Source organism: Cricetulus griseus, chromosome 2, assembly GCF_003668045.3.
Source record: "Cricetulus griseus strain 17A/GY chromosome 2, alternate assembly CriGri-PICRH-1.0, whole genome shotgun sequence".
NCBI classification, from domain to species: domain Eukaryota; kingdom Metazoa; phylum Chordata; class Mammalia; order Rodentia; family Cricetidae; genus Cricetulus; species Cricetulus griseus.
The window spans coordinates 96,675,280-96,700,574 of record NC_048595.1 but is presented as its reverse complement, the minus strand read 5'-3'; the positions used below and the strand labels follow the sequence as shown (position 1 = coordinate 96,700,574).

At 48.2% G+C, this 25,295-nt stretch overlaps 1 protein-coding gene across 1 annotated transcript in view; it reads right to left on the bottom strand.

The window, feature by feature from the left end:
- Window positions 1–25,295, bottom strand: part of Gabbr2 (gamma-aminobutyric acid type B receptor subunit 2) — a 344,902-nt gene that overhangs the window by 73,488 nt on the left and 246,119 nt on the right. The window contains 2 exon segments of the mRNA XM_027403592.2: window positions 1,567–1,647; window positions 11,704–11,764. Of these exon segments, the coding sequence (XP_027259393.1) occupies window positions 1,567–1,647; window positions 11,704–11,764 (142 nt within the window).

Sequence of the window (25,295 nt, the reverse complement as noted above, 5' to 3'; positions counted from 1 at the left end):
TTTTGCTGTTAGGCTGTGTCTTTATTTTGACCCCTTCTCCAGTGCTGGGGATAGAGTCTGGGCCTCCTGCGTGCTGGGCCAGTACCCTACCAGGAGCTCAGTACCCAGAATCCTTATTCCAAAATCCCCCCTCTCCTCAGTCCAAGAGCAGACAGGTCTCTTAGGAAGATCAGGACTCTGGAGGTTAGGACAGGTTGTGTCCTTCACAGGCTGTGTGGATTCGGGGCAACAGCATTTCTGACCTCTTTGCTTTCTTTTTTCTTTTTTCTTTTTCCAGACAGGGTGTTCTGGAACTCACTCTGTGGACCAGGCTGGCCTTGCACTCATAGAGATCCACCTGCCTCTGTCTCCCAAGTGCTGGGATTAAAGGTGTGTGCTACCACTGCCTGGCCTGAGCTGTTTTCTTAAATGTACAAAAGGACAGGTCCATTCATGTTTAGTGGGTGGGTGAACTATAACATGCCACTATGTGCCTGGTGTTGGCTCCCTCAAGTATGCTAGGGAGGATGGTTCACAATGGAGGACACACTCAGGTGACACAAGTGGACAGACGCTAACTGAATCTGCAATGTTCTAGAAGCTGATGTCTATGGATCCAGTGCATAGACGGACAGGACAAAGTCCAACCAAAGGCACCATAAAAGAGTTCTGTCTGGTGGTCTTGGGTTTAATGATTAACTCCAGGCACAGAAAAATTCCGGATGACCTAATACGATCTAAGTAAAAACTGTCTGGGTGCCACAGACTTCCAGTTTCCTCCAGGGATATCCAGAGACTAGCCGTTCATCCAATCTACCTATCCATGCATCCCTCCATGTCGCTGTACAGCCATCCAAGTATTCAGCCAGCAATTATTCATCCATACTGTACGCATATATGCATGCATGCTATCCATATACCCATGCTTGCATATTACATTCACCCATGTATCCATCTATGCATCCAGTTATTCATGTATTCATGCATCCATCCATTTATCCATATATATCCATCCATCCTCCCATCTACACACCCACCCAACCAATTTCCAGGCTTTTATCTGTCCTATCTACTTATATACCCAGTCACCATTCACCAACCTATTCATTTATCCATCCATCCATCCACTTATCCACCAGCCCACACATTCATCCATATCCATGCACTCATCTATTTACCGACCTACTCACCCATACATCTGTGTATCCATTTACCCAGACATCCACTTGATGTTTTAGGTTTTTCATTAACTATCATCAAGCTTCCAACATGCCAGATCCTGGCTGACAACAGGAATTTAGAGAGAAATAGGACCCAGAAAGGGACTCATGGTCCCTTTCAATGTAAAGCAATGGTGGTCATGGGAGAGGCAGAAACAAAAGACAAAAGACCAGAAGCAAAGAAAAGGAAGCTATTAGCTCCCAAATTCCACAGGTCCACCCCCTGGACCTGGACCTCACAGAGTGAGTGGGAGTCTGTGCTCAGTGAGTGAGTAGTTGTGTCAAGGATGCTCTCTTGACCTCACAAAGCCAAAGACTCTGAGCATCTCTCATGCGTGGTGCCCTTCAGGAAGCCTGCAAGCCTTACCCTGGAACCTGATGGTATCATTGATGATCTCCAGTGTGTCAGCCACTGCGTTGTACTCGCCCACCTTCACTTCTCTGCTGTCTGTGGAGAACAAGAGACAGTGGCCAGTCAGCTGGGATCCCAGGCTTGTGTCTGGGGCTCTCATGGACCCTGGCTGTATGCACATCTCCCTTCTTCTAACGCCTACTCCAGTTAGGATCACAAAGCTTGTAACCATCCTGGGCTGGATCCTCGGCAGGGTGTCCACCCTGTGCCGCACACCTCAAGGATGGGAGGCTCATTTTCTCTAGAACTGGCTCCGCCTGATCACGCCTTCCTCCTGCTCAGGGATCAGAACTCTCCCTTGAGACTTCCCTCGCTCAACTGGCTTTACTTCAGGACAGCATGGACTATTTCTCCCTCTGCCCCAGGACATTGCAGGAGACAAAGGGCACAGACAGACCATTCCCTTGATGCCGGTCCCCAGCTCCTCTGAACTTTATTCTAGTTCCCCCGGGCTGTACCCACAATCTCCTGAAATCCCTGGTAAGTGAGGATCCCACAGCACTGCAGGCATTCATTCCATCAGCTGTAGGTAGTGGGGACCACCTCTTCCTTCATTCTGGATGGGATTATCCTTCGAGTGCATCCTGAGGTGGAACTTGGATGGCTCAGAAGCCATGCTGCTTTGTCGAGCCATATTGAGCACTACCCCACAGCTTTTGTTTCCCTGCATGTCTGTTCAGTGTTTCTCCCACGTCATTGGTCAATTCTGTATGCCTCCATCCTCCTTACTGTATCTTGGCTTTAGTTCACTATATAGGCCATTGTCAAGGAGAAAGATGGCAATGACTGGCTTAGGAAGGTGTCAGGAAGAAGGTTTACTTTCCCCAAGTAACATAAGATACTGGGTGACAAATGGCAGATGAGAGGGAACAAGCCAGGTACCCAGGATTCTGGGGTGGATGATAGAGACCTTAAGATGCAATTTTATGAGTGGGGGATACAGGAAGAGGTCACACATTGGATGTCTTGAGGCTGAGCTGCCCAGTGGATCACCTAGATGAAGACATCCATGGGTATGGAGCCCAGGGCAAAGGTGAGGCAGGGCGTCTCATCCTAGCAGGCAGATATGAGACCCCAGGGAGATCCCATCAAGATGGAGGGATCGAGTACAGCACTGGGGAGTACCAACCTTTAGCAACAGGCAGAGAACAAAGGAGGGACTCAGCATGGGCAAGAGTCAGAGCCCGGAATCAGAACAGGAGAGCCCTGTCAGGTGTTCCTTGGGTGCTGTCCGTGTGACTTCAAGCCCTCTCTTTGCCTGTGTGAAGCCCATCTATCCTCTCTGGACGGAGGAGATCTCCCACAGAGATCATAATCACCATACTTTCTCTCAGGAGGTAATAGTTGGAGGCTCCAGGACCTAGCAAGTTTCTACATTAAGTGCTTAGAAACCATGAGTCCTCTCCAGCAGTCAGATGCCACCAGTAGAAGCATCTTAGCACCCAGGGGAAGGGGAAATGTGACCATGGAGCTGACTAGCCATGTCACACGACACCGAGAGACTTGTCTAAGCAACGCTTTGAGTTAGGGCTTTGGATTTCGTGCCTGGCAGATGCCAGTGAGCAGCAATGAAACAGCGTTAGAGGAAGGTGGTATCATATAGAAAGGGCAGGTGGCAAGGGGTCAGGGGTTACAGAATGGAGCCCTCAGGGCAAAGCAGGCCTTGTAGGGTTGGGGGCAGGCAGGCAGGAGCCACAGGTATTTACAGAGTCTCGCTGTTGATATGATTTGAGTGTATCCCTAGAGGTTTGTGTGCTAGAATCTTGTTTCCGTGTGACAGTGTCAAGGTGGCGGGACCTTTAAGAAGAGGCCTGGTGGGAGAATTTGGGTCACATGGATGCCATTCAAAAGGGGTTGTGGTTTCTTCCTCTGAGAGTGAGTTGATGGAAGGGCAGCTGCTAAAATGTGTGCTAAGCAAGCCTCTTTACTTTAGCAAATACTTAGCCTCAGGTATTTTGTTACAGTAACAGAAAATGATCAACAGTGGCTAGGTGTAGGCTCCTCTCTTTCTATTCTGTCTGGTACCTTCAGTGTGTGGTGAAGGGACTCTTAGTGTTACTTCACTGACAATAAAACTAAGTCTTGAGTTGGCCATGTCTTCTCTAAGGCCCCAGTGGCACTAGGAATGGAGTTCAGTTCAAAATGTGGGCTTTTCTCATGGCTCCTTGATGGGGGATGATATCCTTCTGTATGCTGTGAATATATGTTTATTTTATTGGTTGATGAATAAAGCTGTTTTGGCCAATGGACAGGCAGGATGTAGCCAGGCAGGAAGTATAGGCGGGACTACCAGACTGCAAGAAGGCTTGAAGGAGGAACACAGAGAGTGAGTTGAGGGATAGATGCCATTGAGCCACTGAAGGAGTAACATGCTGGAGCATTATGGGTAAGTCATGGCCTTGTGGAAATACATAATTTAAAAGAAATGGGTTAATAAGAGAGAGCTAGCCAATAAGAAGCCTGAGCCATTGGCTAAACAGTTTATAATTAATAGAAGCCTCTGTGTGTTTATTTGGGACTGAATGGCTGTGGGACCAGGCAGGACAGAAACCTCTGGCCACAGCCCTTGCTCTTCCTGACTATGGTGTCTTGATGGGATCCCTGAGTGACAGCTGTGTCTGGCTACAGAGTGGCTGTCTCCATGGGTCACCACTAGAGGAACATGTCTACTGCTCTAAGACCCACCAAGGTGCAGGTGGGTCCCCAAAGCTGCAGACTCCCGCCAGCCAAGTTCCCAGAGCTTATAAAGGGAACCTAAGGGGGCCCCAGGGAGACAGAGCCTGGGCTCAGGCCTAGATTGAGTTTGCGGAAGTACAGAAGTCCTGATCATCCCTTGTAAGCATTCAGGAGGCAGACTGGAGACTCTCCCAGGCCACACTTCCGCCTGCTTCCCAGACTTCATGGAAAGAGGAGTGTAAAAGTCACAGGAAAGGGGGGTCCACAGTGTGCAGGTGGCTGCTGCTTGCTTGGGTCACCTGGGTCTTAAATGTCATATTAACACACTCTGAGCGGGGACTCCAGCACCCCTGCTGTCACCTTTGAAGTCCTTAGCCCCATGGGCTCTCCAGTCTCCAGGAGGAAGAGGCCCTGGTTTATTTATTCAGCATGGGGAGGCAGCACATGAAATAGGACCCAGGACCCGGGAAATGACACTGCAGGACCCCAAGGTGTACACAGCCACACAGCCTGCCCTACAGACTCCCAAAACCTGCTGTATGCACTGTCCATGGAAATGAAATAATATTCAACTTCCCACAGAGATCATAATCACCATAATTTCTCTCAGGAGGTAATAGTTGGAGGCTCCAGGACCTAGCAAGTTTCTACATTAAGTGCTTAGAAACCATGACCTAACTCCTCTGTCCAGAGAGGATAGATGGGCTTCACACAGGCAAAGAGAGGGCTTGAAGTCACATGGGCAGCACCCAAGGAACACCTGACAGGGCTCTCTTGTTCTGATTCCGGGCTCTGACTCTTGCCCATGCTGAGCAGGGCTGCCCATCATCCTGCCTCCTTTTACTGAGTACTTATTGGCATGCTGAGCCCAGCTCAGGGGCTCAAACCATCAATAATTTTCTATAGGCAGTGAAGTCAAAGTTACTCCCACACCCTTGACTCTGGTGGCCTGGGACATCTCTGATGTCACAGAAGTGTTATACTATGTCCCTGAATTTGTCAGGCACCTGCAAAGGGCCAGGCTCTATGGTGGGAGCTGGGGACACACAGATGTAAAACAGAAAGTATGCACATAGTATGCATACAGAGGCCGAGGCAGGGGAATTGCAAGTTTGGGGCCTGCCTGGACTACATAATGAGAGCCTGTCTCAATAACAGCAATAACAACAAAATCAAAACAAGATCTCCAAGGGTTGAAGATACAGCCTAGTGGTAGAACCCTTGCTTAGTGTGTGAAAGGCTCTGGGTTTGATTCTCAGAATGACAGTAAATAAATATTTCATTTAAAAATCATAATTGCTAGGCCAGGCAGTGGTGGTGCATGCCTTTAATCCCAGCACTCTGGAGGCAGAGGCAGGTGGATCTCTGTGAGTTTGAGGCTAGCCTGGTCTACAAAGCTACACAGAGAAACCCTGTCTTGAAAAACAAAAACAAAATCAACCAACCAACCAAACAAACAAACAAAACTATAATCGCTGAACTTTCAGCGTAGCTGTGAGGTTTGTGAGCAGTACATTTACCAGGTGCCTCACTAATGGCTCAACTAACAGGAAATGGTTATTTAATCCATGAGAAGAGTGCCTTCAGATACTCTGAGTGTTCTCTTACTGCCATGGATGTCTCTACTTTCATGGTGGCTCCCCTTCCCTCCACATCCAACCAAGTTTATTTTGTGTTTAACATGGTCTCACTAAATTGTATCGGCTGGCTTTGAACTTATAAGTTGCCAAGGATGGCCTTGACTTTTGGTCCTACTGCTTTAGCCTGCCTAGCAGCCAGAATTACAATGTACAAGGTGCCTGCACCTTTCTGTTTTCCATGCACTGGCTACGTGTTAGCCTGACATGTACCCTTCTCAGAAAAAGTCTTTTATTTATTATTATTAGTGTGTAGGTGTGTAAGGGTCAGGGAACAATTGTTGGGAGTTGGTTCTTTCCTTCCACAATGGGTTTTTGAGATTGAATTCAGGTCATCAGTGCAGCAATGGCAAGTGATTTTACTCATTGAGCCATCTTGCTGGCCCAGCACTTCTAGGTTTTCAGCCCGGGTCTCTATCCTAAAAGCATGTGGTAATTCTATGGGTCCACACTGGGACTTATAAATTAGAGCTCACAGATAAGACTATCTGTGTACAGCCTGGAAAGAAGACTACCCCAGCAGGGGTAGGGACCATACATGGCTGTCACTGGTTGGTTCCCTGTCCCCATGCTCAGCTGTGTTTGCTATCAGCTCTTGGTGTGACCTTTGCTTCTCTGGGTACCTCTTTCTCCAGCTGTGTTGAGTGGCTCTGGTGGTTCTCAGCCTTAGTAGGGACTTAGAGACCTGGGGCTCTGGAACACTCAGATGCCTGGGCGCCAGCCCATTCATCATCGAACCCTAGAGGTTTGGAAGTGGATCCTGGGGTGTATTTCAAAAGCTTCCCAAGCTGACCTCATCATAAAGATGGAGTGGAGAGCCACTGGGCTACACTCTAAACTTTCAGTGTGGACAATTTCTAGTTCTCAAAGGCTAAAATATTATGAAACAGAGTCCCACACCCGTAGAACAATCCTAGTTTTTCCTTGCCTTTGGGCACCTAGAGAAAATAGATGCTATTGATGACAAGCTGGATGCTGAAAAAATGTTCAGTCTGAAAATATTCCCTGGCTGTGGGCCAAAGAGTGTCCAGGGAGCAGTTGGACCAAGGCTTTATCGGGGAGTGACATGGCCTCCTCCCTGGTCTACATCCCCCAGACAGGAGGGTAAGTGTGTCACCGGCCTTCTGTTCTAGCTGGCTCTATGCTCCATGTGACATAGTCCCTATGATCCATGTCACATAGTCTGTATCCTGTCCACCTGTGCTCTGTGTGACATGGTCTTTATCCTGTCCCCCTATGATTCCTGTGACATGGTCCTATCCTGTCACCCTGTGCTTTGTGTGGCATGGTCTCTATCATGTTCCCCTATGATCTGTGTGACATGGTCTCTGTCCCAGTTCCCACATGTCTATTTTTACTTGACTCTAGTTTAAAGGAGGCAAACATATGTGTTAAAGTTAAATGACTGGCCCACTAGACTGGTGAATCCCTGTAACCCTAGAATTTAGGAACTGGAGCCAGAAGGATCACGTTTGATGTGGGCTACAGGCCAGGCTGCAAAGTGAGTTACCAATAGCCTGAGCTGTGGAGATTGTGTCAGAAACAAAGCAATGCAAAAAGGAAAAAGACCCAATTTTCAAAAAGCTTGGAAAATGCAGAAGACCTTATAATGGGGTATGTGTAGGAGGTGTGTGCACACTCAAACTTCAAAGTTCTGCTCCATAGGCACCTGGAATTTACAGAACAGAGGTGGACTGGAAGACACTTTTGAAGCTTAGGGCTAATAAGGGTCAGAGGGTCAGAACTGCCAGTTAACAAATGGCCGAGAGGCCTAGTATGTTAGGAAGCTGACACTGAAAATCATAGCATAACTTAGGTTATCTTTGGACTGCATGTGATGGGGGGGAAGAGGAAGAAGGAAGAAGAGAAGAGGGGTAGAGAGGGGGGAGAGGAGGGAGGGAGATAAGAAGGGAAGGAGGAACGTAGGCAACCCTGCAGTAGTGGCAGGAAGCAGTGCCATCCTTGGGAAGAGAAATCCGGCAGATGTACACACATTTAATGTGCACACACTTTCCAACCTAACAGCCTGCAGAAGCTCCCATTGAATCCATAAGGGGATGTGTATAAGGACCTTATTATTATTCATGAGGATACAAAGTTTAAGATAAGCTGGTGCCTGTAACTGGGGAGTGGATGTGGGATGGATGTATCCATGGAGACGGTAGGGAGAAGTCCTGGACTAGATGCACTCCCAGCAGGGAGTCAGAGGAATATTTAAAAACAGAGGGCTGAATGTAAAGCAACAGCAACCACAAAAACAGGGAAAACTAAAAAGCTACACAATCCCGTGGCATTGAGGCAAATTCAAGATATACACACATAAAATGGCAATTCACATTTGGGCAAGACACACAAAAGCAATATTCTCTCTAAGCAATGAGGGTGTGGGTCCCCCACTGGGGAAGTGGGGTATGGGGATAAATGAGGGGAGCAGGGGGACAAACAAGACAGAGGGTCTTTCATGTGCCAGTGAGGAGTGTGAGTTAAGACCACACTTCTGGTTCTTGTTGAGAATGGCCAGGGGAGAAGGATAGCAGTAGCTGTCATGCTAGTCACCTAGCCAGACAATACCATGTCACTGAATACTCAGTCACTTCAAGGCAAGGGACACAGTTGTCTTTTATTTCACTATTTTAAAATAAGCCCCGAAATGAAATTTCAGAGCGATTAAGCTACACTGCCTGGGAAGCAGTAATATTTTCACATGAGGGGGGATGAGCTCCCCATCCCTGGAGGTATTCAAGCAGAGGCATGGAGAGTCAGGCTTCCTTGTATTGCACAGCCTGTGACTCTATGACACTCAATGTCTTCTATCTTCTGGGCCCTCTTACTTGAGGGGGTTCCCCCTGGATGGTGAAGGCTGGGCAGTCTTTAGGCTGGGAACAATACTCTGGTCCCAGTAAGTCCACCTTCACTAATGTCCTTCTGTCCCTGCTGGCTCACAACCCTGCTGAAGTTTTAGGGACTACATCTCTGGTCTCACATAAGCCAGTGTTTGAGTCCACTGAGGCAGCCTTTCAGACTGTGGCTGGTGAGGGGGTGCTGTGGTGTGTGACACGAGACGGGAAAGGACATTAAAAACCAGCCTCAGGAGTCTCCAACAGGGGCCAACCGGTTCTGAAAGTTTTTTTAGTAGGTTCCGGGAAGTGTCTTCCTGCCTTTACGGGTGCTGACATTTGGCCAGAGAGACTATGAAGTGCCTGGATGGGATGGGGCAGGGGGAGGGTGGGGTGGTTGCAGGGGGTCAGAAAACTTATCCGGCTTGGTGTTCCCCTGGAAGGTTCAGCAAAGTGCCAGGCAGACACTGGGGAAGGGAGAAGCTGCATCTGGATCTGTGCACCCAGAAGACCAGGCAGTAATTAAGGGTGTGCATGGAGAGGAGGGGCCTCCATTGCTTGAGGTACATTGTGAATGACAATTATGGCATTAAGAGCCTGCAAGATCCTATCCCTTCAGATCAGGTGTGCTGACACCAACCCCAGAAGCTGCCCTTTCTATCTCAAGGAAGCCACCATCCGTCGGTCTCACAAACGGGCCTAATGAAGGCAGGCTGCTGGGAGCAGATGCTGAGCCTTCTATGGGAACGCCAAACAAGGCCTAATCATGCCCTGCTCGGCTTCCTCCCTGCTACACGTTCCCAGTGCTGTTTAGAAGAGGCAGTTACAGGGAATCTTTTTTCTCTTAAAGGGGAAGAAAAAGCTACTTCTTCGATATTCATTCCCATCACACAGGGCTCAGGAGAAGGCAGAGGGGATGGAGGATGAACAGGAAATAGGTAGAATTGGAACTGGGCACAGCCTCTACAGGATGGCCTCACCTGCCATCTAGAGTGTAGAGCTTATTACCCACCAGAGGAGGACACACACACATATAAGCTATGTGGAGGAGGTCCTAGGATATGGTGATGGGGGCATAGCCAGTGGGGCAGGGGAGAGGAGCCAGTATGGGGACATGGGAACATAAATGGGCAGAGTAGGTTTCTACCTGGGCAGCTGAGGCTGGACCTCTGGGGTAAAAAGTCAACATTCTTTGGAGGTATTTCATCCAAAGTGAAGGATTCTGGCTATTTGTACCTATGCATTACCGTGGCTCCAGGCTGATCTCGGAGATGGAAGCATTACCTTCCCAGACAACAGGACCTACTACTGGTCCCACAGGGGGCTGTATCACTGCTCCTAGAAAGGATGCTGCTTGGCTTGTTCTGGGCAGGACCACAAACCTGGCCCCGACTTACTGTTTGCTGTGCTGTGTGCCCTATGGATTCAGGTATGCTCAACCCATAGTTGCTGGAGTTGATGTCAAAACTTAACATGTGAAAAAGAAAAAGGCAATAAAATCTGCATGCACTGCTGTGCTCAAGTAACCAATATTTTACAAAATACCCTGCTCGAGTGATATAATTTGAGAACTAGAAATGTGACAAAAGGATTTAGTTGCGATCATTCAAAAAACAGGCGTATTTGCTATGATGCTTACTTTGTTCAGCCAATGAAGAAGACTTAACAAATGGGAAAATAATTACATTTGCCTAAGATGACACCTTTTGTGCATGCTGGAGAGCTGACATGCGTTTCAATTACCTGCCATGGGAAGATGAATGAGTAAACTACACGATTGCATTAGGAGGAGGCAGCCTGAGAAACACCTCTCCAGATTGATTGGGAGCCTGGTGGGAATCGTTGGAATGAATCTGAAGAGCTTACTTTAATTCTGGCTTTCCCAGGAATAACTGTGGGATCTGCTCAGAGCAAAGACCTTCATTTCTTGTCAAGATGCCAAAAAGCAGTGCTGTTACAATTGGTCCCTCCAGTGGGGTGGGCTAACCACATCACTGACCATATTGGGCCAAGGCAACTCTAAAGGATTGTCCAGCCCTGCTCCCCTGTATGGCTACCATCCCTCTCGGTACTGTGTTCTCATGACATGTGGAACATGGTTGGGGTGGTCTCTGAACCCCACCTTGACTCTAGCAGCAGCAACGGTAGCAAAATTCACCAAATGGACTGGTTCTTGCAGAACATTAATTGGTAAATAAAAAGTGTGGGGGGGGGCACAGGGAGAAGGAATGGAGGGTGTAATAAAACAGGGGCTAAGGAGACACACTGGACTAATGTGATTGTTGGACCTTGTGAGGGTTCTCTATTAAACTGTCAGCTTTGAAATGGTTGGAGGACTGATAGATGGGGGAGTGGAAAGACATTCAGAACTGGGAAATGTTCTTGTAGGTACAGTGGCTATGTCAGAAAAAGTCCTCCAGAAGAAATGCACACCCAAGGATTTATATATTGAAATGAGATAATGTTTAGGAGTGGTTTTACAATGGCTAGCAAAAAGTAGACAGGGGGTGGGGTGGTGGGGTGGTGGGGTGGGGGTGAGCCAAGATAACAAAATGCAGGCAGTAGCTTCGGCTGGGTGATGGAGAGGTGGGGATCATTGCATTGGCCTGTCTATTTTGGGGTCTGTTGAACACTTCTATGATCAAATCCTGAAACAATGCAGGCTTCTCAGCATATTGCTATTGACTTACCCATGCTCCCCTTTTCTGAAAGCCTGGGAGTCACATGGGGGTAGGGTAGGCTTGAGGAGTCAGGCATTTGAGAAACAATTTTCCACATAGCTGTAACTCATGTTCTCATGGGGAAGCGTTTCCTATCGACTCTTGTTTTATCTGGAATCTCATATCAGATTTCCATCTCTTCTGATGCCTTTTATTGCAGAAACACAACATCCTTGAATATAAATGCCGTCAGCTGGAAAGAATAAGCATCAAAAAGCCTACCTTGAAATTGAGTAAATTTAATGGTTCCCATTCTCTCTCCGTTCCGGAACACAACTTGACCCTAAAAACAAAACAAAACAAACAAATGAGAACAAAAGAGAAATGTCACATTAGCCTACTGAAATCTTTAACGGAATGATATGGTTATTAATATTGGAGAAAAATCGGCTCCCATTGGAGGCAGACACCAAAGTCAAACTCATTACTTACGCATTAGTTGTGACTTTATCTGTTTAATATTCGAGGGGCACAAAATCAATAATGCAACTATCACATATGAATTAAAGCCAAGATAGAATTGTCATTAGCACAGCGATTATGAAATGCCCACGTGGCTGTGCTATCATGGAACAAGGTCTTCTAGTGGATGGAGGCGGAGGTGAGGTTTCTGATGGTGGGTCCTCTGCCCACTCAGAAAGATATAGGGCTTCTCTGACGCTATCTGGTAGGAGGACCACAGGATGCTGGAAGGTGGGGGTTCTTTTTTTTTAAAAAATTACATCTATGTATGTATGTATGTATGTATTATGTATGTATGTATTATGTATGTATGTATGTATGTATGTATGTATGTATGTATGTATGTATCTATCTATCTATCGATCGATCGATCACCTATCAGTTTGTGTGTGTGTGGTTTATTGTTAAGGATGGAGAATGTTTTGGGAAACTCATCTTGAAGTGATGTCAGCCCCAATTATAACTGGGCTGTGATGCAGCTCAGAACTAAGCATCTCCATCCAGAAAGACCTGACTACTGTCACAGGCAGCTGAGCACCTCTCATTAGGGACTTCAAGGCTAAAGATTGCTGTCATCTCCAGCATCTGCCTTGATGGTTCCCATATGGTTGGCTGCGTACACTAGGGATTTGAAGAAGCCACATCAGTTCTTTTTGCCCACTTGTGGTCCCTGATAAAATTCTGCAGCCATGCAAGGAAACTGATGAGGAGAAATTGACATGCAGTCTGTCACTGTACCTTAGCAGCTAGCTTAGGTCGCATGGGTGATGCCCACTTTACAGATCAAGAAACTGAGACTAAGATAGGGAGATGGCTCAGTGGATAAAGTACTTGCCCTGTGAGGACCTGAGTTTGATTCCTCAGAGTCTGAGTCAAAAACTGGGAGTGGCAGGGTACATCTGTAACCCCAGTGCCGTTAGGTTGAAAAAGGAGGTGGAGACTGGAGAATCCCTGGAGGCAACTGGAACATCTGGCCTAGTGTAGGAAGCTTTGAAGAATATGAGATCCTGTCTCAAACACAGTGAAAGGAGAGGACCAATACCTAAGATTGTCCCCCAGCTTCCACACGCACATACATATGAACACACACACACACACACACACACACACACACACACACACCACACATGCGCACACAGAATAGGTCCTGGTGCCACTGCCAGGGTTCCCCCAACAGATCAAGCCCACACACCTTTTTAATGTCACCAGCAAAGAACCCATAGAACACCACATTCTAGACCTAGATGCCTTTGGAATTCTTCAGATCCTGGCAAGAGTTCAGTAAAGAATTTAGGGCTCTGCCTTTGGGGGAGTGTGTGGCGTGTTTGTGCATGGGGGGCATATAAAGAAAAGAAATGGAGAAAGGCTATGTATGTGCTGATCACAAGGTCACTGTTAAATGAGGCTGAAGTCCAATACCAGTTTCATGTTATTTGTTAGAAGTGCCAAGGATCAAATGCAGGACCTTGTGCATACGAGGTGAGTGCTCTACCACTGAGCTACATCCCCAACCGTGCTTCCTGTAAAACCACGCTGTTTCACTAGAGTTGTTTCTGCTCCAGAAATACATTTCTCCCTATCTTGCTATTATAGTGAAATTCAGAAAGGAAGTTGTTTCCATGGTACCCTGCTTCCCTCTCACTGCAATGCACTCTCCCTGCCAGGGCAGCAATAGTCCATAGCCACTTCATTCTCGGGAAAAGGCCCTGGGAACATCTACCCTCAGGGAAATCCTCAGGGTGCTGCCCCATGGCTTGACGGGCAAAGAGTATCCCACAATGTGTCCTCAGAAACACCTTCCAAAGCCGCTTTGACACCCTTTTGAAGTCCTGAAGACAGCTGTGAGTAGTATCAGTTTGGAACTGAACACCTACCCAATTCTACATTCAGGTGGCTGTAAGCAATTCCCTAAAGTGTGAAAACACTTCAACGGAAGGTGAGACAGGAGCTGTGATTCTATTTCTAGGGATGATTGGAAATCACAGAGCACCTTCCAAAAGGATCATGTTTATGCAAATAGACCACTTTACCTGGGTGGGGAAGATGCAAACAGCTCTCCACGAGGGGGAAATGAAAAAAAAAAAAACAACCACACACTCCCCCAAAGGCAGAGCCCTAAATTCTTTACTGAACTCTTGCCAGGATCTGAAGAATTCCAAAGGCATCTAGGTCTAGAATGTGGTGTTCTATGGGTTCTTTGCTGGTGACATTAAAAAGGTGTGTGGGCTTGATCTGTTGGGGGAACCCTGGCAGTGGCACCAGGACCTATTCTGGGGTGCATGAGCTTGCTTTTTGGAGCCCGTTCCCTATGGTGGGATGCATTGCTCAACCTTGATCAGGGGAGGGTCTTGATCCTGCCTCAACTTGGTGTGCCAGACTTTGTTGACTCCCCAAGGAAGGCCTTACCCTCACTGAGGAGTGGATGTGGGGTGGGAAGGAAGGAGGTGTGGGGGGGAATTGGGATTGGTATGTAAAATGAAAAATGAATTTAAAAAAAGTGTGTGAGAAGGTGCCCTTGTCCAGATGAAATGGTATGACAGGGGCCGGCTGGAAAAAAAGTTCTCCTTCTGAGTTTTTAGTGTTTTTCTCCTGCTTTTCCTTTTTTAAAAAGATTTATTGTTACTTTCAAATCACTTGAGTGCTTGGTTCTCTCTCTCTCTCTTTCTCTCTTTCTCTCTCTCTCTCTCTCTCTCTCTCTCTCTTTGAGTGTGTGTGTGTGTGTGTGTGTGTGTGTGTGTCCCTGTCTGTCCACATTAGTGAAGGTGTGAAGTTGCTCACAGAGGTCAGAAGAGGGCATCAGATCCCCTGGAGCTGGAGTTATAAGTGGTGTGAGCCTCCCAAAGCCTGAGACCTGAACTCAGGTCCTCAGTCAGTGTTCTTCACTTTGGCCCCATTGTGTGTGTGTGTGTGTGTGTGTGTGTGTGTGTGTGTGTGTGTGTGTATTTTTATTTTTTGCAGATTTTTTATTTGAATTAGAAACAAGATTGTTTTACATGACAATCCAGTTCCCTTGTCGTCCCCCCCTCCCGTCTTCCCCTATCACCCCCCACAACTAAAACCCTACCTATCACATATCTTTTCTGCTTCCTTTGGCCCCATTTTGAAGTAAAACTTGCTGTCTTTTTTTTTTTCTCTTTTTCCAGCAATAGCCAATTTTACTAGCAGGAACTCACATCCTAGGAAACACAGAGGTAGGAGACCAACACCCGAGTCTCACTAGCCATGCTCCATCTCCCCTCAGACAACATTCTGGACACAGTGTCTAAAATATAGCCCCTTGTGTCTCCTGATAGGATACAGGCACTCAGTGGGCAGCAGTGGTCATTTAAATATTCTTAATATCAGAGAGTTGAAAGAAAAAGATCTGAGGTCCCAGAAAGTTGCCAACCCTTGGGAAGAGATTTTCACCTCCCAAGTGACATCAGTTGGCAAGGTAGCCTCATCTCCCAGAAGGGTCATCCCCAAATGACAGAACCACCAACCTCATGAGCTTTGTCTCCCACAAGAGGATGGTTTATTCCTAACAGGGTAGCCAGTGTCTCTGATACACAGATAGCAGTTGGCTTCTGGTGGTCCATCTGCACCAGAGAGGAGGCCAGGGGCTTAGAGAAACCCCTCTGAGGAAACTGCATCATGTGACTCACTGGCAACTACTTCAGCTGAGGAAGTTGGTCCAGCTGAGGAAGAACTCTTGCCTGAGAGATTTTCAAGAAAGCCTCCATGTTACAAGATGGCCAGCTCACAATACAATGTTTGACCTACCCTATAACAAGTGTTCTTTGCTTTAAATTGGGTCTCACTATGCTGGCCTCAAATCCCGGGGCCTCAAGGGATCCTCCTGTCTCAGTCCAGACCCCGTCTAAGGATCTCCCTGGGCGCTGAGTCTCATTCCGGGGATTCTTTGTATCAATAAATGAATATGGAATGTCAGTCAGTGGTGGGGCCGTGATGGTGACAAAGGAAAGGGAAAAGGGACTGATCTCATGTGGAGCTGGTCTTGCTTCTCTCAGTCCTTTTCGACTTTGGCTCCTGAGACAACTTCCTGACTCATTTCCTGTAGGCAATGCTTGCCTCCCTGAACACTTTGAGTAACCCAACCCAAGGTAACCCTGCTGTGAAGGGCCTTGGGCAAGAAGACGAGGAGGTAAGGGGATCTGGGTGAAGCCCCTAGGACCACCAGCCTTCTCTGGTGGATGGATCCCTGCTGTGAAAAGAGTAGGCGAGGCAGGAGAGGAAGATGGGGTGGGGGCAGGGGAGGGGACTGGAGATGTAAGGAGAGAGGAGCCTTCATCCTGGAACCTAGCTGACCTGTCTCACCAGCAGTGAGGCATGAGCTCCAGAGCAGTTAGCAACAGCTTAAGGCCTTTCCCCTTTCCCTGATGCAAACCTGTAATTACATAGGACTCTCACTAGAAGCCCCATTTATAGGAAAAGGACACGTTCTAACCCCCTTGTGCAACCCTCATAGCTCCTGCTTTTGCCCTGTCAGGTTATAATTCGTCTCCGATGTCGCCAGAGCTCACATATTTCACTTATCAAAGAGAAAGGAAAGGAAATAAAGTATGTTTCTTAGCAACCTTTTGAGATGCAACCCAAGAATCACCAAAATGGTACACAGAATTATTACTAAGACAATTACTTCTGTCCCATGCCCACACGTGGGTGTGTATTACTCTCCGCAACTCTCACTTGAGGAGCCCATGTTCATACCCTCAGGTATGCCTTGTATTTCCTTTTGAATTCTCTTTCTTCTACCCATTCTATTTAAGTCTATGTTTAAAGTGTCTCAACTTAAAAATTCTTTTCTGCACCAAAGCCACCAATTCCAGTTTGACTCTCAATAAGTTTTCTAGAAGATTAGGGGAATTCCTTCCCCTGCTGAGGGGGACAGTGTGGACCTGTGTCTTTGTCTCCTCACTGGTAATGGTAGGCGGTACTACTTTCTAAAGCTCCCCATTCAGAAAGTCCTTTTGTATATAAATGTCACATCTCTCCTTGAGCGGAGCCAGTTGGGGCTGTCATCTCACTGGACCAATCCATGTGAGAAATTGGATCCTAAGGCAGTGGAGTTTGGTAGCTGTGACCTGGGCAGTACTCATAGTTCAGTCACTCTTCCGTTGATTGTTGATTCTCCACTGTGTTGCAGGGGATTCAGGCCTCCAAGTCACATTTCCCAGAATCCCCTGCCATCCAGTTCCATTTACATCTTGCTAATGGGAAGCACTCATGGGGCAAAGTTTGCATCAGTGGAAAATTTCATTCCATCCTTACCCTGTGTGTTGGTCACAGCAGTAAAAGCTACAAGTGGTTGAAGATGTAGTGTGGCCAAGTGATACCCGCTACCTGCTCGGTGCTCAGACAGGCATAGCTTCTGATGCAGCAGGTCTGGTAAGGCTAGGTTCCAGCAGGCTTGGACATCACCTTGATATTTGACTTGTGTTCCAAATCTGCTCTTTGATCACCTTTAGATGCCCTTTGGAAGTTAGACGCCAGCATGATCAGCACCCTGAGAAGCTAGGGCCCCCAGGCCTTGCAGAGGCAGTGGCAGCCCCACCTGCCTTCCTGTCCCTCCATCTCCAGGCTCCTGGGAATGTATGCAACATGCCACTTCAGGGACAGCCCTTCTTATTCCAGGATTTCCAAGGAAGGTGCAGACTAACATGGGGCCTACCTTGTTTTGTTAACAACTTCTGTGGAGCAGATGTGGAAATAAAATCACGGAGGAAAGTTCCCAGGTGGAGAGGAGATAAGGGTTTAGTTTACCTTCAAAGAGACGCTGCACAAGGGAGCAGTGCATGGGAGGCCATGAGCCCTAGGGCAAGGGGACAGTGGGGGAGGACAGCCTATGAGAACACAGTGTAATTTCACATACACAGGAAGATGCTATAGTGAAACCCATTACTTTGTATGCTGATTTAAAATTAATTTAAGAACGCCATGGCTAAAAGGAGAATTTTAAAAGGCAGTCTGCTCCATGCCGATCAATCTCTACTGACACTGCAGTGTGTGGGCTACACATGGGGGAGAGGGGGATGCAGTGGGATGTGGGGAGAACTCAAGCTTCAGGATTAGCCAGACATCAGCAGCTAGCGCCATCAGTGTGAGCGGGGACCGTCATGCTGTCTCAGAGCCTCAGGCCTTCTTCTGAAATAACAATTCCTACCTCTTAGGACAGTGTGGGAGGACTAAAGAAGAGACGCAGAAAGGACACGGGCTCAGCACTGGGCCCAGAAAGACCTTTAGCACGCAATATGCATCAGTTAAGTCACTGTAACCACAGTTCCAGTCCTCAGGGCAGGGGGGGTGGGAGATGGGGGGGTGGGGGGGTGGGGGGTGAGGACTCATACACTGCAGGCTCCAGAGTTCATTTCCAATGGTTCACTACTGAATGTAGAACACACACACACACACACACACACACACACACACTGACTTATAGTCGAATGGGTCAGAGACCTTTTCCTTCCCTTCTCTTCTCTTCCCTTCCCTTCCCTTCCCTTCCCTTCCCTTCCCTTCCCTTTCTTTTCTCCCCCTCCCCTTCTTTTTGATCTTAGCTTCAACTCTACAGCAGAGGATGGTCTGGCCTGCCCAGGATTGGCATTGAGTCTGAGAGGCCAGAAGGTGGCTGCTTCTCTGAGGTTGACAGGAAGCACTTGGCTGAAGCTGGTAACTACTCAGAGGAGACCCCTGAGCACAGCCTGAGGGCCTGGCCCACTGGGCAGTGTACAATGCCAAGGTCTGTGGTTCCCAGTGCATGTTGGGTAGGCTTCTTCCTGAATGTTGTTTTGGAGTGCACATTTGGCTTTGGGCAGTCATGCTGGCTAGGGGAGAGTGGGCATGTATGTGCATCTAAGGGTTTCATTTTTGTTGCAGTGTGTGTGTGTGTGTGTGTGTGTGTGAGCATGTGTGTGTATACATGCAAGCTCCCTTGTATATGTGTTTGTGCAAACTTGTACATCTGTATGTCCATGGGTATGTATGCATATGTTTGTGCCTGTGTTTTTATAACCATGGGCATATCTGTGTGCATATGCATGTGTGTGTAAAATCTGCACAGAGATAGGGAATTAGTTTTTTTAAATTAACTTTAAAAATATTTAAGTGTATGTGTGTGTGCCAGCGTGTGTGCCAGCTTGTCTATATGTGTACCATGTGTGCAGGTGCCAGTGGAGGTTGGAAATGGGTATTGATTTCCCTGGAACTGAAGTTATAGGTGGTTATGCACGACCTAAGTCAGTGCTGGTGTTGAAAACCAAACCCAGGTCCTCTGCAAGAGCAGCAATTGATTGTGACTTATTAGCCATGTCTCCAGTCTCCCAGGAGAGTGGATGCCTAAATAGCTAAAAGCTGAGGAGCCAAGGGCCCTGCCAGCTTGCTGGAGGAGAGGGCAGCATTGTAGGCTGGATGGACAGTCCCACCCACATTGCCAGATTCTTCACCTGGGGCAACACTAGTCTCAAGGGAACAACACAGCATTGTTGCTTGGGCTATGGTACTGCAGGGCTGGTTCCCATCCATGGTGGGTCGAGCTCGACACCATGCAGGCTTGAAAGAAAAGGTACCCTTTGTCCCCACAGGCACAGCAGGACTTAAAAGAGAGGAAAAGATCAAGTAATTGGGTCTGTCTACTTTGTGCTCTGTAAAGGTGAAAAAGGGTCCCTGCCCCCCACATGTCTCCTTGGGCTTAGAAGAGGTCATATTTTGCCTCCTTTAAAAATATTTTTCTTACCCTGAAGGTTCTTTTGATAGGTCCAAGCCTTCAGGTGTGTGATGTATGCACATGACTATGAGAAGCAGGCATGCTGAAAACCAGAAGCAGCTTGGGGCTGGAGGCGTGGCCTGCCCCTGCCACTCTCTGCTGTGGTAAGATGGGGTAAAAGCACAAGTAGCAACTTCCCACAAAGCAATCAATGGCCTAAGGCTGGGCTGGATGTAGCAGAACAAAGTGGAGGCCGAGAGAAGGCTGGCGGATGGTCCGGGAGAGGAAACCGGCTCCCGCATGCTCGTTCAGTTAGTATGAAAGCAGAGGCAGGATTTTGGGAACAGCAAATATCAGACATGTGTGAAATGTGTGCAGAATAGAGGAATAGTGTAAAGTGAACTCTGATATAGGACCATGAAACATGTCAATCAGCAAGCTGTACTGGGTGGCTATGATGTGTCTGGCACATGGCAGGCAGACATCAACATACAGAGTGAGCAAAACCCACAGTCCTACACTACAGGGAGCTTCAGTCTGCTGGGAGAGATAGCTACTTAGAGTAAGCACACGGGGGCACACAGAATTACTAAAAAATAACACAAAGAAAAAGAACAAGTTGCTGTGAAAGAAAACGAGACTCTAATTCAGACTAGGGGGATCCAGGAAGGTCTTTTATGGGGGTGTGGTATTTGTACTGAGAAATGAAGCGGTTATAGGTGAGCTTAAAGCCACAGGGAGAGTATCTTGGAAAGAGGGACACACAAGTGTGTTCAAAGGCCCTGGGGCAGAGAGCAGTTGAGAAGTCAAAGCATGAACCAATGACAGTGGAACTGAAATGACGACTGAGGAGATGAACAAAGAACACCACAGGTGACAGAGCATGTGTGTGGAACAGGCAAGGTGATCAGGGGGGACAGGTGAGGTGAGTGGGGACAGGTGAGGTGAGTGGGGACAGGTGAGGTGAGTGGGGACAGGTGAGGTGAGTAGGGACAGGTAAGGTGTGAAGGGTCCAGTAAGGAGGGCTGTCAAGGTCTTGTAGAAGCATCTAGAGCCTGTCAAGGATGCTAGGCTTCTGTGTGGTTATTTCCTTGGGACTGGATGGTTCCCTCCTGGAGGGAAAGACCAGGGTTTATAGAATTCAGTTTGGACCTGAAACTCAGGACTTAGAAGCTACAAGACCCCTCTTCAGGGCTTAAGCAGGAAACAGTTCTGGGGTAGAGAAGCCCAGGGGAGCTGTCTGCCGTCATGCAGGGTAAGCGTTCAGTGACGTAGCTGCTCTTGAGTAGCCCATGCTCCTGTAAGTCACCCCAGTAACTCGATGTTTCACTAAACTAGACCTGGGAAGAATTGTTTCTCTGTCTGTTGGTGCCCTGTCTGGGGTGAACAGACATTTGCTCATCTCCCCAAGAGAAGTCACTTGACATGGCCTTAATTTTGAATGCAGGGGAAGCCATGGATGGATTTTTACCAGGAGATGACTTGATCTACATTATCTAGACCTGAAGAAGTTACACAATGTTGGAAAAAGTGATGGTCCCCTTGTGCTAGATGCCCACTCACTGGCCATTAGCTCCATTTCCCTTTCCTTTCAGTCACAAGGCTAGAGAAGCTTTTCCAGACTCCATGCTAGTTAGGTCAGGCCCTGTGATCCTCTAGCCAATGGTATATGGGCAAGCATGACATCTGTTGTTCCAGATCCAGCACAGGCAAACTTCCCCAAAGATCCTTCCCTTTTTCATGCTAGTCAGAGTCCGAGGATCTAGCAGAGAACTTGCAGGCCCAAGGAGCTTCAGGGGCATGAGACACAAGAGCTCAGGCTCATGCTTGAGCATGTGGAAGGGCTGTTGGCCGCCCCACCCCTGCCATCTTCTACCCTGTTGTTTTGCTCTATTAGTTATTCTTCTCATTATATAGCCAAGTACCTGACTGCAAACTGCTTCAAGAGGAAGGACTTCAAGAGGAAGCACTTTTGTTTTCATATTCTTTTTTCCCTTCCTCCCTCCCTCTCTTCCCCCTCTCTCTTCCCTTCTTTCCTCTTTCCTCCCTCCGTCCTTCCTTCTATCCTCCCTTTCTCTCTCCCCCTTCTTCCTTTTTTTTGTTTACTTGAGACAGGGTCTCTCTATGTAGCCCTGGCCATCTGGAACTCACTATGTAGACCGTGATGGCCTTGACTCACAGGGATCTGCCTGTGCCTCCTCCCGAGTGCTGGGGTTAAGGGTATATGTCACCATTCCTGGTTGAATATCTGTCCCAATCTATCTGTCTGTCATCTATCTTCTATATCTGGATGGTCCTGGGAATTGAACCCTGAGTCTCATGCACTCTAGGCAAGTGCTCTACTACCTCAGCACATCCCTGGCCCTGTTTTGGCTCATGGTTGAGGGTACAATCCATTACAGGCAGAAAGGTGGTGTCTAGAGTGGCTCTGGGTTGTGGTGGCAGGAGTCTGAGGCTGCTTGCTTACATCTGGGCAGATTGGGAAGCAGAGACAGGGCAGGAAACAGCATCTAACTATAAACCTCAAGGTCCACCCCATACTAATCTATTTTCTCTAGCTAGACCCTACCACTCAAAGGTCTCAAAGCCTCCTGAGATAGCTGTCACCAAGCATTCAAACACAAGAGCCTGTGGGGGACATTTCACATTCAAACTACCCACACAAGTTCTGTGGAAGCTTTTGTTTCAGCAGCTGGTGTTATGTACTCTGATTTATAGAATAAAGAATGGAAAAAGATAAAATCGTGGTGGTGGTACATGCCTTTAATCCCAGCACTCGGGAGGCAGAGTTCCTCGGATCTCCTGAGTTCAAGGCCAGCCTGGTCTGAGTGAGATTCAGGACATCCAGGGCTACCCAGAGAAGCCCTGTCTCAAAACCCACCCCTGCCAAAATCCCCCCAAAAGATAAAAGCAAAAAAAAGGATGAAAATTATTCTATAGATGCTTGAAGTCCACATAAAACTTATCCCTTCCCCCAAGGAGCCATGCTAAACACTGGTTAATCTTGCACTGGGTGATTAAGCTTCTTTCCTTCTTACTTTTCAACACTTTCTGATATTCTCTAATGAGCAAGTATTATTTTACTAACACGAAAAGTTTACTTAAAAGTTTTTTTTCTTTGAAATGCTATTATAAGGAGACATGTTTTTCCAGGCAAAAAATAGCAACATCATCACCAGCAAATTAATTCTCCCTCTTGAAATACATTAATTCTCACCAACGGCTTAGAGTTTTCCTGTACAAGGGCTGAGGGTTTGTGTGAACATAAACACATTTCCTCTCCCCAGCCTGTGACAAAAAGAGCCAGGAGCAAGGAGTCAAAAGGCATACTCTCAGACTGGACCTGGTCATGTCCTGAAGGGCGCAAGTCCCTGCTCATCTATCCTCAGGTTCCCTCTACAAGCGTGCTGAGTAAAACTGCCAGCACCACCTCCTTGCAGAGAAAGCGTCCACGCTATTTTGATCTCTGCTGAGGTGGCTGTGTAAGACACCTGAGCTCTGCACCTCCCCTCCCCTCAGCTTCTCTGGTTAACAAGTACCCTAGCCAGCCTCAGTGGGATGGAGTGTGTGTCATCTTTCTATTTTTCAGATGAGGAGACAGAGGGGCTGAGAGGGCAGGAGCTTGTCTCAGGTTACATGATCAGCTAAAAGGTGAAGGGGACTTAGCCCCAGATTGCCACTTCAAATTCATGCTCTTGACCCTAATCCAGACTCACTGTGTGGGACCCAGACACTGACCCGAAACAGAGACATTGGCTTTCCTGATGACAGAGTGACTGCTTTCCAGCTTGGGAAGGTAGAGAGATGGTGTCACCACTCTTTGATGGCATAACTGGCATGGGGGACCTGCTTGGAATGGTGGGGGCCATCGCTGCCTGTTCAGCTCCAGGTAGGAAGGCTGCAAAACCATAAGGCCAGAGGCCTCCTCCCAGACCCCCAGTCTGCCTTCCCGGCTATGTGCAGCTGCAAGCAGCCCTGCAATGAGCAGCTTTAATTTTTGCTTTACTGTAGGTTCTATTTTTGTTAAATAGATCAGTCTCTCCACCAGGAAAACCAGATTGCTGACCAGTCGACCCCAAAGTCCAAGATGTGCAATTTGCAATCTGTTTGCATCTTTGTCCACCAGGGTGGGCTGCAGACTGGCCTGGGGGGCCGGCAGGACTCCAAGTGGACATCTGGTGCAGCAGCCATGGGGAGGCGGAGGGAGGGGCTCAGCTGCAGGAGGGTCCTGGCAGGGATGGGGTTCACAGGCTGGAGAAATATGAAGGCACGGGTGTTCAGGAAGTGGTAACTAACAGGGCAGGTGACCCAGAAAAGGGGTCAACTCTGCCCCCAGTAACATTGGTTACTGTTGCCCAAGAGTATAAGGAGATAGTTTACATGTTTTGAGAGCTGGGTCCAGGGTTCCTCATAACAGGAGAGCAAGCTCAGTGTGGGGAGAAGGCTTGTTTGGCCTCCTGGGGAAGGGGAGCCCCCAGTGGGCACCTGGCAAGATGGGAGTAGGTCATTGTGGGAGACCACAGGTGAGGATGCAGGGTACAAGGATATGGAGAGGTGGAAAGAGGGAACTCTGAGGTGGTTGAGGAACTCAACACATCACCCAGGTTCATTGTCCTCTCACCAAGACCCTCCCCTGCCCCGAGTCCTTGTAAGAGAGGCCATTCTTTATATTGCTTGGTTTCTCATGGTGGGAAAGAGTTTTGTGCCACACAGCTTAGAGATGAGGCAAGCAGGAGGGACCATGCCACCTTCTAGATCTGAATACACTTGGCACACGTGGGGCCACAGGTGCATGAGTCCACCACCAATATGAAGCACCCTGATGTGGGTACCTCCAAAGTGAGGCACATGAGGCACAGGGCTTCCATGGGACAAATGGTGACCTCACATTGTACATACAATGCAGAGGAGACAGGAGTGATTTCAGATAATGGAGGCACCCATTGGCCTGGGGAGTAGGGTGAAGGAAAAGAAGAGTGGATAGAGAGGGCTCTTGAGCTTTTGACCCCAGAGGAAGGGCTGGACAGAGCTGCAGGGAGGACCTGGCCCAACATGCCAGCTTCCTTATTCTGGATTTGGGATGCTTTGGTGAGCTCCAGTCAGCATGGCAGCCCCTTCTCTTCTGTCATCCCCAGCCTTATCAGAATGCAGCCCTGTGGTCTGGCCTGACTCAGCTCTGTTCAGATGACTCTCCTGACCTACTCTGCAGGTGGTAGGAAGAGCAGAGATCTGCACAGGGAGTTCAAGGAAGAACTGCCAGGATTCCAAAGTGAGCCTGCAACACCCTGCATTTTGTGCAGACCCAGCCCAGGCTGAGCTGTTCCCCCAGCTCAGCTCTACCATCAGGAAGCTCCAGTTGGGGTGAGGAGGAAGACTCAGCCAGCTAACCACAGCACACTGGCAGGATGCCCTGGCTGGCGGAGAGCCTGGGATGTCAGCATCTATCTCAGACTGGGCTCAGGGAAGGCTTCAGGAGAGACAGAGCATCCCAAGTGAGCCTGGAAGGGCTAGAAACAGCTAGCTGGCCAAGGGGAGGCTGGGGGAGGTGATCCAAACCAGGAAGAGGAACAACATATGCGAAGGCCCTGGAGCAAGACAGCAGAGCTGCTGTAGGCAGCAGAAGTAGTTCTAGGTGCAGAAACTGAAGGAGAAA